The sequence below is a fragment of the Adiantum capillus-veneris genome, chromosome 21 (genome assembly GCF_014529385.1).
Source record: "Adiantum capillus-veneris isolate H3 chromosome 21, ASM1452938v2, whole genome shotgun sequence".
Lineage (NCBI taxonomy): Eukaryota > Viridiplantae > Streptophyta > Polypodiopsida > Polypodiales > Pteridaceae > Adiantum > Adiantum capillus-veneris.
The window spans coordinates 117164327-117177485 of NC_140951.1; the positions used below are offsets into that span (position 1 = coordinate 117164327).

Below are 13159 nucleotides of genomic sequence, written 5' to 3' on the forward strand. Positions count from 1 at the left end.
TTATAGCCAGACACCCAGAATGCTCCTAAGAAGTTTATTTAATAATTTGTATTTAGTTTTTCACATTTATTTTCACACTTTCACACTTTTCACACTTAGTACTTTAGTATTAAGGTACCCAGACATTGTAACAGATTCACCACTTTTGTATCAGTTTGGTCTCATAGGTCATTCTGGCCTTTTGAAGACGTTAATATAACATTTCATTTCTCTCTCTCTCTCTCTCTCTCTCTCTCTCTCTCTCTCTCTCTCTCTCTCTCATGCGCCAGTGTCTCTTTCCTCTCTCCTTCCGCTGCACACTATGACAACGATGGTACAAGTGATCACTGATAGATGACTTGGTGCTTGCTTTTCACTCTCGAAAATGCTTGTGCCTTCGCTTACTAGATGGCTCCAGTCAACTGCTCCTATGAGATAACACTTCTTGTGGCTTATGTGGGGAAGGCTTGTGGCCTTGAGCCTCTAGATCTAGGTCCCTTTATTGTAGTCCTCCTGCCCTTGATGAGACCTAGTGGCTAAAATCCTGCAGGGCTATGTCCTGATGATAAGGCTGCAAAAATGCAGATGCTACTGATTGGCTTGTCTTTTTTCTTGCAGTCAAATGGAAGCAATAGGGGGCCGGGGCGCCTATTGCAGGGCTGGATGTCCCAAACAAAAATGCGAAGGTATGCTCTCGTAATTGCCCCAGATCTGGCCGTGATTCGGGCTGAGAGTGTTGCCCCGCCTTCAAGTCTGGTATTAAGGCCCTCAAAATGCACATGGAGTCCTGATCCTTGGGTTTAGAAGTGACGGCCAATGGGATGATTTGTGCTTCAGAATTATGGCTCATTTTATTGCCCAGGTTGGCTGCTTGCTGTCTTCTCAAAATGCAAGTGAAGGGGGGCTAGAGGGCTCCTGGCTTCTTGATTGGCTGATGGGGGTGCCCTAGCTACTTCTGGTCTTCTTATATGAAGGATTTAAAACTATTAACCCCAGGGTCCTAAAAGTGAAATAGACTTTGGCTTTCGGAAACAAGTGCAAAAGTTAGAATTACCCGTGTGCACGTGAAAAGTGCACATGGGCTCGAGCTAGGGCTATCTATAGTTTTATAGTACCCACTTTACTTCTCGAGGAATCTGTAGGGACTTGGGTTGACGCGATGATGGCCGGGAGAACGTGGAGAGACCCTTGGCTAAAATGAGTACTACGATGAGGCATTTCTTATTGTCTATAACACCTTCAGATCCTCAGCAACAATAAGTCAGCTTGGATGAGGCTCTTTGTCTGTATAACTATTTTTGGCCCGTTTAAGATGATGTATCAAGCAGGACCTGGAAAGCAAATGCAGTTAATGAGGATTGAAGAGCCAAAACTTATTCTGTCTCTAAAGAGGGAGGTTTACAGTTTGATGATATTCTGATCACCCGGATATAGATGAGTAGTTTTTCTGGGTAGCTTGCTACATGAGAGCCTTTCTAAACGTTGTAGTTGAGTTTATCCTTTGAGTTTTTTCTCAGAGTGAATAGAGGCCTGCTTTCTTTTGGGTTGATTACGTATGTTGTGACTTACAGATTTTGAGATGTCAGCTGCACAGAAAAAGCACCTTGATGCTTTGGAAATTGCTTGTCCGAGTCTTTCTGTCTTGAAGACTGAGCTTTGCCCTGACTGCATAACTGAAAACCGGTTTTGGAAAATTTACTTCATCTTGCTGCATTCCCGTCTAAGTGAAACGGATGCTTTACTTTTATCCACTCCCAAGGTATCACCTTCCTTTATTTTCTGGTCTGCAATGTTGTTCAATAGCTCTTTTACCAACAGGCTCCTTGCAGATAATGCAAGCGCGAGGGCATCTTTCACAGAAACTGCAGAATGATGATGAACATGACGCTTTTATGAAGAAAGCTCCAAACTCTTCAGAATCTGATAAAATATTCTCCTCACAGTCGACCACAGATTTGCCAATAATCGATTGTAGAGAGAAACAGGCTGGATCTCTACTTACTGACCTTGCTGAAGAGGTTCAAAATAAGGATGTGCTGGTGAGTACGGTAAAGCTGGCGACATCAAGCGTTAAGGGAGAAAAATTAGAAGTAAACCGGTGGCTTAATGAGGAACCTCTTCCTCATATACCCTTTTCCGCACCAGAGACAAGAGATGAAGACGACGTGTCTTTCAGTGATCTGGAGGAAGATGATGGGAAGACTACCAAAAACATGGGGAGATCCAATTCCTCACAGTCATTTGAGTGGGTTCAGCTGAACAAAACTTCAAGTGCAGAGAATTTCGATGGGCTGAAGCTTAAAGGTCTTACACACGGAGACGGAGCAGCCCAACATTATCTTCCTCAGTCCTCATCTCAAGCAAACAGGAAACAAGGCCAAAGTGAGTCAAGTGATTGGTCGACAGTAGAAGAAGATGATGCTGCCAGTTCTGATTCGCTTCCGTCCTAACATAAACTACCTGTCTCCATAGTAAGTACCAAGTGTCAATTCTTTGTTTAAAATACCCCAGCGTTTCCAGTCTTGTACATGGGCTCTTCTCTATCAGTGGTGCTTCGCTTGCAGCTCTGAACTAGCAAAAGGTGCATGTTTGGGGTTGAGGTGTGCATCAGCAATGCCATCCAAGCATTACACGCAATATGTATATAATACCTCAATGAGTAATCGATTTCTGGGTCCGGTTGAAAGTGGAAGCCAGCACTTATTTCACTATTATTCTTTTGGTGACCCCAGGCTTCTTTGGACTCCCAAATAATGTCCAATCAAATTTCAGTTGTTCTTACAATAATTTAATGGGATGCTCGGGTTTTGATTGAGTCGTATTGGGCACGCTTTCTTACACAGTAGGCAATGCAGGACACTTGTTGAGACTTGTTATTATGCTAGATCAAAGCAGAATTGCCCTCCATTGGCTTTTGAGAACCTCTCAGATTCCCGTCATCTTGAGGAAGGTTTTGGGGTGAGCTTGATGCTCAGACCTTGCCCCAACATGAAGGGAATTCTGTACTTTGTCTTTATATACATATCTTAGATGTTGAACTCATTTCCCACCCTTTTCTGGACTAGTCACATAGGGTTTGGCTCTTCCCTATAGATGAGTGCCATCCCATGTTCACCACACCACTTTTAGGGTGATTTCTTACCACATTATGGTAGTGATGTGTGTGAACGGTCTGTTGTGGCACTTTTTTCTTTTGTTAGAAGGTTTTTTTTCACCCGGCTTGTAAATATGCTCATCACTCTTGGGCAAGCCTTATCTTTGACTTAGCACACTCGGTAATATTATTTGTTTTGTTGTGTGCCCTTCATTTTCTCAACTTTTGAGTGCTTTCTTTCAACGGCATTGCACATTTTAATGCATTTTGTAGACATCACACAGATTTTTGTAAACATTACACACCGATTTTTTTTTCCAAGGCAAATGTCTCTAAAGCAACAATTAGGAGGAGTGCACAAAATATGAACTTTGCGTGTTTTGTTCAATCAAATTACAGTTCGGCTAACTTTTGAGGAGCACTCAAAGTACAAACTTGGGTGTTTTGTTCGATAAAAATGACCTACTTCATGCACTTGTCAAGGAGTAGAATTTATTCTTATAAGATATTTTTCAAAATAGTAAAAGGAACATCTTTTGTCAGTTTTCGAAACAAAATTTTTATTTTGTTCATCTCTTATGAGACACATTATTGGCATACTGCAAAGTAGACACTTAGCGAATTCTCCAAATGAGCTAGTATTCATCGGTCTAGGATAAACTAGGTGTATGCTTAAGATACCGAATGAATTATAGTATTGGTTTGTGTTTGGTCTTTTGAGAAATTGTTAAGAAACTAGCTCCGAAATGATCATTTTCTTAAACAGTGTATGGCCTCTAGCTCATGTAGCCTATTTCTTAACTTCTTCAAAAAAAGTTGATACTGCTCTCCTCTTCCCCATTTTACTAAGCGTTGTTGGGTTGTTAAAGGAGCCTTGCAAATGCATATTTTTAAGATGATTAGGTCATTTTGTTCTTGTTCTTTGATGTCATGAGGAGGGGTTAAGGACTAACGGGCTTAAAACAAAGAAGTGCGAGAGTGAGGTGCCGAAACCTAATTCTTGAGTGCGATCATAAACCGATTGTGTTTCTCAACACAATACCAAAGGAGGAAGATGATACAAGCGAGCACTATTGACTTGTTTCTTTACTTGATGTTAGTCATGTTGAATGGGATAAAACCAATTGCAGGTATAAGAAGCTAGAGAAAAGATCTAATTACAGAAGGCCAATCTAGTCATATTGGGGGGACAAAACAAAAAGACATGATCAAAAATTAGCTACGAATTTTCATGTTAAAATTATATATGGAAAGTATACAAATGGTGACCAAATACTTTATGGCTACATGCTTAAGGAATAACATATTGATGGTGTGAGAGCCCACAAGCACAAAAGCATACGAGCAAGTGAGACTGTTAGGTTTTGAAAACAAGTCATTTCTAATAGGCTTGTCATTTTTTTAAGAATACCTTCATTGAGCTTAAGTGAGAAAATTGTTAAGAAGTGTACTAATTACAATGCACAACTATTTCAAAGGAGAAGCAAGAAAATGCGTGGTTTTTTTTAAAAAAAAAGTTTCACATGTAAAAAATGAAACACACAAAAGAAATCATGTTTTGAATAGCTTCGTTTAGAAAAAAATTGCAGTTCATAGCTAGTGCTTCCGTAGCTATGCTCGAGAAGGAAATCCCTCATGTTCATACATGATTATGCAATGTATTGAAAGCATGAACAAGTGCTAAGAATAGGGCAAAAGTAGAAGAAGCTAGGAGATTATTGTTGAGACTTGAGTTATGACTTCTACTTTTGCTAGGAGATTATTGTTGAGACATGAGTTATGACGACATTATGCCATCTTGTATGATCGTATTTTGGAGGGGTGCGGTGCGACCTACGTTCAATTTCCATTGTTGTTGTGGTTGAATATACGGCTTAGCCATGCTAGAAGCATAGCTAGAACCAAAGATACATCTCAAATTACAAACTAGACGATTGGGATGGTATTACAAACTAGACAATTGGATGGTAGAGATGCACAGGCACATGCCTTAATTGCATTATTTATGGGGTGCAATATCATGCCACAAATTTGCTTACACTAAACAACCAAAGGTATATGGGATAAACTTAGTACTGTCCCAAAGTCAAATATGAGATGCTTGTTTCTTACCTTCATAAGAAATTGAACAGCGAGCGACTCTATGAACAATTACTTCACCTACATGAATGATTTGAATGCGCAATGACTTGCGCAAGACATTTTTCTTAACCGAAGAAAATAAGTGACTTATCGCTTTTCTTGTTTTTAGATCAAAATGTGTTGCCCAAAATTAAACAAAAACTTTTGTATCGTTTTGCGAGTTTTTTTTCAAGGCAAGCTTAGAATCTAGTGCAGTTTAGCCGACTAAAACCCCATCATTTTACACTAGAAAGCACATTTATTTATTGCATATGAAATCTTGCTTGGTAGCCATTGTGAGAATGTGTGGGTGTCAAGGCAGGATCGAATTACCCATTGGGTAGGCAAGTGACAGTAGAGAAGCTCCAATTGTATGAGCCAATTCAAGGAAATTCAAATTTTCCAAATTCAATCTCACGATATTCCATGCTTTTGAATCAAATTCAGGTCAAAAGATAGCTGATGTGAAACTCTTCAAGCAAAAAATGTCTACCCTATGAAGGAATCAAATAATAAAAAAGATAATGGTGGGTATGTATACTCATACATTGTCCTTGTTTTGTAACTTGTCAGTTTATTGGCTTCTCTACCCTAGCAAAGAAGAGGCAAAGAACCAAACCTTGCAAAACATTATCCTTGTTTTGGGACCCGTCCTTCTATTAGCTGCTCTACCCTAACAAAGAAGAGGCAAAGAACCAATGGACTTTGGGACGATATCATATTGAATCGGAGTGGGTTTATAAAGAAGCTTCACTCAAACATCTGAAGTGCATAGATTTGCAATTTAGGGTAAAACCCCCAATACCGGAACACCCCCCCTTAACAAGGAATGGCGAGGCCAGATTATAAAGACAATGTGTGTGTGAACTAGTGAAAGGACAAGCAAGAGTGGGGAGCTGGTAGCTCGTTTGACATGCAACCCTTTTGACGGCCGTCCAATCTCTTATCGAGACCTGTTTTGACGACCAATGCTGATTTACCCCGGGCAGTGTGCGGAAAAAACCATTTTCCAACATACAAAGTTCCTTTCCTTGAATTTGCCAAGAGGATATTAGGTTATTTTTTATGTTTAACACTGTCCTTAAGAGAGAGAGAGAGAGAGAGAGAGAGAGAGAGAGAGAGAGAGAGCACAAACAGAAAGCTACAAAGCTATCATCAACACATGTGCATTACACTGGACCCATTTGCTGCAAAACAAAACAAAAACAAAACAAACAAAACACACATTCACAGGTTATATACCATATTTGCACCAATTCAAAGAAAAGAAATATTTGCACGCTTCCATGCTCAATTCCTTCAGTCTCATTGCTACATGTATTTCATCGAAACTTGTTGCGATTTCGGGTAAAACTGCAATCATCATCTCCCTTTCAGGTAGCTTGGGTGAAGATTGTATGGTCCCAATGGTAAAGTTAATGGGAGCCATCTTTCTATTTCGTCTAGTTTTTGCCAACAAAAGGCGTGCCAGGTCCGCTTGCACTGGCTAAGCTCGGAGGGACATACGAATCTCTCCCGGTCTTGAAATTTTCCTTGCCGTAGTGCGCTACTAGCACCGCTTCACCAAGCACATGCCCTTCCATTGCCTCCATAGCCTTGTCTTTTGTGACCTGCATGTTAGAAAGAGTGCAATGTAAACAAAAGCCAACTCTCTCTCTCTCTCTCTCTCTCTCTCTCTCTCTCACACCACAGCTCAGAGAGAGTTTAAACCTTGTGGCCAACTTTGAGTTTGCAGTCTAGAGCATAGAGCCTGAACTCGTAGCGATGCACTCCTGCCGGCGGGTTGGGGCCTCGATAGCCCGGAACTTTCCAATCATTGACGCCCTCTTGAATCTCTGCATACTCGCTCTTCTCATCCACATTCTTGGTCGAGAAATTACCAGGAAGCCCTGATCAACCCACCCAAGCAAATGCCATAAGAATTCCCTGCATTGTTGCATCTCTAAAAGTCCTGTTGAAGAAAACAGAGTTTGTAATGCAAAATACTTACCTTTCAATGTGGGTGGGATGTTTACTAAAACCCTGCAGCAGACACCAAAGCAAGGGACTCAAAGCTCATAGTAAGGAAAGATTGTGTGCGCGTACTAACGCGCCGACACATTCACACACAGTCTCTCTCTCTCTCTCTCTCTCTCTCTCTCTCTCTCTCTCATGCACACGCACACGCTCTCGCATTCAGGCTGTTGAGAAAGAGATGAAAAAACAGGGACATACCAGTGAGTCCACGGGACAATGGGATCCTCTGGTTCCGGTGCGTCTGGATCTTCGACAATGAGAGCTAAGCTCTGTGTGCCATCGGGGACACCATACCACTCCAAGGGAGGGGATTCATCTTTCTGCGCGCCCTGCCCCTCCTGCGTGAATTTGCGGGGGATGCGGCCATCCTGAGCAATTGCGCTTGAGACGACCCGAAACTCCTGCTCTTGTGCCATGGTTGCCTCTGTATGTAATCGATGTGTGTGTGTGTGTGTGTGTGTGTGTGTTTCCTTGTGACCTCGCTTCTTAAGCTTTTCTGTGTGTGTGTGTGTGTCTTCTTAAGAAATGCGGGTACGCTAGATCTTAACTTCTGTTTCGCGAACCCCTGCTTGTTGCCACGTAGCGAGCCACTTGGCGATTGCCGCACTTCCTGCTACTTTGCAAAGAAAGACTCCCACTTAGCCTATGAAGATGAAGAAGAACATTACCAAAATGGCATTCGTGTCACGGCCATCCATGTCACTAATTCACACCTCCTTTTGGGAGGTGGCAAAAGGAGGTGGGATCAATGACTCGCGATCGATTGCTAGTTGATCGTGACCATTGGATTGCTTAGGAAATGCAAAAGATACCCACATTTTTGGATTCGGGTCTTGAACCTGTTCCCCCTCTCCCCCTTGGGATTTCTACTCTAACCGCTAAGCTATCACATACTCATTAAAAAGGGTCTCTGTGTTAAGTGTATAGATCACGTCGTCACATATAAGTTCACACTTAATTCACATCGAGCTCACACCAAATTTGTTGTGGTGTACATACTCTCCTAAGTTCACACTAAGCTCACATTTAGTTCACATGGAGTTCTCACCAACTTTGGTGTCGTGCACATACCTCCCCGAGTTCATACTTAATTCACACCTAGTTCAAAAAGCGATCTGAAGGCCCGGATTGCACTCGCCTTGCGACGCCTAATGTGGTCCATTGATCCCACCTCCCTAGGGGCGTGCCAATTAGTGATGAGGCACTACCATGGCAAGTCTGAGAACCTCAACACTAAAGACCGTGGGGTCTTGAATGACGGCCGAGCCATGGGATCAACTAGGGGCAACATGGCCACGATTCTCACGACAACGGGCATCTTGATGTCATTCGAGTTTACTTTTAAGGACCGAGTTTACTTTTGCATGCGCTGTTCCCTTATCATGCTAGGAAATGGAGTGCTTGACAAGCAAACCCGCATGGGCGTGGTTAGCACATCAGCCTACCAATGAGGAGGTCGCGATTCGATGCTTGCCAGGGGAATGACAAAGTCAATGCAGTCTCTATTTTGTGGGCCGTCCATCCCCTCGAGATTCATGTGAAATTATGAATCGCTGCCTGCCATCAATTCCATCTCTCAAGCTTCATTGAATACCCCGTCCACTTAGTGTTGTGGGTCTGAGAGCCTCATTCCACTAAGTGGTTGGGAAAATTGTAGAGCAAAGTGGGTTTATTTAATGTAGATTGTTCACCTGCCTGCAGTTGGTTGCACTTCACGCTCGCGAGTGCAAGTAGGTCGCTAGTTGCAAGTCAAAAAGCGCAACAGCTAGCTAGATAAGTAGGTTGCACTATAAAAAACGTATTTTCAAGATTTTGTGGCGCTTCCAACGCATGATGATGCCATTCTGATAAATGTTGCAAGTGTTGTAGCCACTAGGTGAGACACAACTTTGATTTATGTCCCAAGGTGGATTTCGATCGACCATCCCTCTCTGATGAACAAAAATAGTGCACCCACATCGTGGGTATGATGTTATTAATAGGAATCTTAGGAAGATTGCTTAGCTTTCAATCTACAATTTGAACATGCCATATAACTTCTTTTCTTAAAATATAAACTACTATTTTATGCACTTCTCGAATCTCAAAGTGTTCCCGTTCCTTTTTGACAAGCATTATATCCACTAGCTTGCGCGACCCCGTTTCGAGAGGTCTTACTCGCTCTTACCATGTCACATATAGTATTTATAGGGTGTGAAAAAAAAACCTTTTCTAATTAAGTTGTGATTGTATGACCTTAATTAGATGTTTTCAAAATTAGCACAAATGACGGAGGGCTTGTTGAAGTACTCTCTCTCTCTCTCTCTCTCTCTCTCTCTCTCTCTCTCTCTCTCTCTCTCTCTCTCTCTCTCTCCATCCCCAATGCCGAGGGCATATTTTGGTAGCACAAAGCACGGCAGGATGAAGAAGACATGGTGCATAATCTAATGTAGGAGGATTGAACCATGATGGCATGGAAGTAGCCCACTCCGCCAGAGAGACAGAGAGAGAGAGAGAGAGAGAGAGAGAGAGAGAGAGAGAGAGAGAGAGAGAGAGAGAGAGAGAGAGAGAGAGAGAGTAATGTGTGTGTCTTCCCCTTTTGTTATCATGCATATGTGTGGATATAGTTAAATTTCAATTTTTTACTTATGCTTGCAAACATTTGATACAATTTGTCTTTTTCTCCTTAGATAGATCTTTGAGATCCTTCATAATGCATTAAACCTTTTCTACTTCTTCTTCTTCTCCTTCACCCTCTGCCTGCCTTCAGCAAGAGAGAGAAACTAATTGAGAGAGAGAGAGAGAGAGAGAGAGAGAGAGAGAGAGAGAGAGAGAGAGAGATTACACAAAAGCACATAACTAAGGATAGATATTTCAAACAGAATAACAGTTTGTTCTAAAGCTTGAAAATTTCAAAAGCTACATTATTTTCAAAAAGGCTATGGAATATATCTACATAGCACTCTTAGTCGTGCTATTTCAACGTGATCAAGATATTAAACTGGAGCTTGATACACTTCTTTTAAATCTAGTTTTAGAGAGAGATGTTAGGAAATAAGACGTAGCTAAATAGATATTTGAGTAGATTACTTAATGGAGAGAGATAGATTTCACACACAAGAGATTATAGAGTAGAGAGAGAGAGAGAGTACACACGATATACGTGGTTCACCCAATGTGGGCTACGTTCACGGGAAAGCAGCCACTCAATGGCTTTAGTACTTCAAAACAAGAAGTAGTTTACAAAGGGATTATACCCTTAATGGAGCTCCCGCCTTGCTTCACTCTCACCACCTCACACTCACCTTGTTGCATCAACTTCACACTATGAAATGTGTGTAGAAATGGCCTCCTTTTATAGGCCAAAAGGGCTGCCCTCTCTTATGAGAGGCAGCCATGTGTAGCCGCCCTTGTGTAGATAAGTCCAAATCGGACCCTTCAATCCGCCCATGTGTGGCCGCCCTTGAGAAGACAAGTCCGCTTTTGAATTCGGCCACCGGCCATTGACTTCCGACCACCGGCCACCGGCCATTGACTATCGGCCACCGACCAACTGACGGTTGTTTTTCGACCACTTTTCGACCGCCGTCCGGCCTTAATATTTTGGCGAGGGAAAAAAAAAAGTCTCGGGGGCGGCCCCTAAAGTTGCCCCTGATTCTTGGCTGTGAAAATTTTGGTTTCCGTTGAGTGATTTTCCTTCACGCACGATGGCTTCTCCTCATAACGGGGGCCTTACAAATGTGCGCTTTTACCACAGAAAATTACAAGGGTAAATCAAGCTCCATACTTAACAATCTCCCACTTGGAGACTGATCTCCAAACCAAACCTGTGACTGCTTTCCATTCTGGCTTCTTATCCTTGAATGCCGATTGAAGATGAGCAAAAGCTCAACTTCTCCTTGTTGACCACCTTTGTAAACATGTCTGCAGGATTTTCACTTGTATGCACCTTTCCTAGCTTTAGCTGTCCCTCTTCCAAAAGAGTGCATATGAAGTGATATCTCACCTCAATGTGCTTTGTCCTTGAATGAAAGGCTGAGTTCTTTGCAAGATGGATAGCGCTTTGGCTATCACTGTACAAGACACAATTGTCTTGTTTGAATCCAAGCTCTTCTAAGAATCTGTGAAGCCACAGAATTTCTTTGCTTGCCTCCGTCATTGCTACATACTCTGCTTCCATGGTAGAAAGTGAAACCACTTTCTGCAGCTTTGAAGCCCAGCTTACTGCTATGCCTCCAACCGTGAACACATAGCCAGTAGTGCTCCTTCGAGTATCTTTGTCACCTGCCATATCTGCATCAGCATACCCTTCTAGAAAAATATCAGTTCCTCCAAAACACAAAGCATTTGTTGTTGTCCCTTTTAGATACCTAAGTATCCACATCACAGCTTGCCAATGCTCTTTACCTGGGTTGTCCATGAACCTACTCACAACTCCCACTACATGTGCAATGTCTGGCCTTGTCCAGACCATACCATACATTAGAGAACCTACCGCTGCAGCATATGGAACTTTAGACATATAGGCTATCTCCTCTTGTGTCTTTGGACACATATCCTTCGTTAGTTTAAAATGACCAGCCAAAGGTGTAGAAACTGGTTTTGCATTTTGCATTGCAAACCTTTCTAGTACCTTCTTGATGTAATCTGCTTGAGATAGCTTTATTGTCTTCTTCGTCCTGTCCCTTGATATTTTCATACCAAGTATCCTCTTTGCAGCACCTAAATCTTTCATTGAAAAGGATTTAGACAGCTCCTCTTTTAGGTCTTTGATGTCCTGCATGTTAGCACTTGCAATCAACATGTCATCAACATACAACATTAGGATGATGAATTTCCCATCTCCCAAATTCTTCGTGTAGACGCAGTGATCCGAGTTGCATCTTGTGAATCCATGATCTAACATCCATCGATCAAACTTCAAGTACCATTGTCTTGATGCTTGCTTTAAACCATATAAGCTCTTCTTTAATCTGCAAACCATTTTCTCCTTACCTTTTACTTCATACCCCTTTGGTTAAAGCATGTAGATTTCCTCCTCTAAGTCACCGTGAGGGAATGCCGTATTTACATCCATTTGCTCGAGATTTAGATCATGAGCAGCCACAAGGCTTAAGACAAGCCTAATTGAGTTCATTTTTACAACAGGAGAAAATATTTCATTGAATTCAATACCTTTCTTTTGAGAAAACCCTTTTACCACAAGCCTAGACTTGTACCTTTTCTTCCCACCTTCTTCTTCCTTCAGCTTGTACACCCATTTGTTTTGAAGTGCCCGCTTACCTTTAGGCAACTCAACCAACTCCCATGTTTGGTTGCGATGTAGTGAGTCCATCTCCACTTGCATGCTCTTCGTCCATTCTTCTTTGGATTCATGCTGCATAGCTTCTTCGTATGATTCCGGCTCTCAAGAATCTGAGATCAAGAGATGGTTGAAGGAAGGAACAAACCTTTCTAGAGGTCTACTTGCTCTTGTAGATCTTCGGGGAATATGTTGAGGCTCCTCATTTGGTTGACGTTGTTGCACATTGTCACCGTTTGCAGTCCTTGAGTCTTCACCGTCCTCAAGCTCCATGTACTCATAACCTGTTTCTTTTGTTTGTTTTCTTTCCAAGTAATCTTTGTACATATTTTGTTCGTTAAAAATTATATCCCTACTCCTTAAGATTTTGCCATCTTCAGGATTCCATAGGCGATACCCAAAGTCACCTTCTCCATAGCCAATGAAGAAACACTTTTTGGACTTTGCATCTAGCTTTGATCTTAGGCTTCTATCTATGTGCATGAAAGCCTCACACCCAAACACTTTGAGAAATGCATAATTCACCGGTTTACCTATCCATGCCTCTTCTGGAACTCCCCCATCCAATGCCGTTGAGGGCGACCGATTGATTAAATACACAGACGTACTTACAGCTTCCGCCCAAAGCTCAAGCTGTAAGTACACAGACGTACTTACAGCTTCCGCCC

The 13159-nt window shown here is 42.1% G+C and overlaps 2 protein-coding genes across 2 annotated transcripts in view; one reads left to right on the top strand and one right to left on the bottom strand.

Moving 5' to 3' along the window:
- The window catches only part of LOC147431595 (uncharacterized), a 51172-nt gene extending 48378 nt beyond the window's left edge, over window positions 1–2794 (top strand). Inside the window, exons 2-3 of the mRNA XM_086494139.1 lie at window positions 1551–1738; window positions 1809–2794. Of these exons, the coding sequence (XP_086350265.1) occupies window positions 1551–1738; window positions 1809–2429 (809 nt within the window). The 3' untranslated portion in view covers window positions 2430–2794. The remainder of the gene's footprint in view (window positions 1–1550; window positions 1739–1808) is intronic.
- Window positions 2795–6450: 3656 nt separating this feature from the next.
- LOC147431596 (PEBP (phosphatidylethanolamine-binding protein) family protein) lies at window positions 6451–7804 on the bottom strand. The gene is made up of 4 exons (XM_086494609.1): window positions 7409–7804; window positions 7185–7216; window positions 6905–7083; window positions 6451–6804 (listed from the first exon to the last, which is right to left on the bottom strand). The coding sequence occupies exons 1-4, from the start codon at window positions 7624–7626 to the stop codon at window positions 6637–6639; spliced, it is 597 nt and encodes a 198-aa protein (XP_086350735.1). The 5' UTR covers window positions 7627–7804; the 3' UTR covers window positions 6451–6636.
- Between the last annotated feature and the right edge of the window lie 5355 nt (window positions 7805–13159).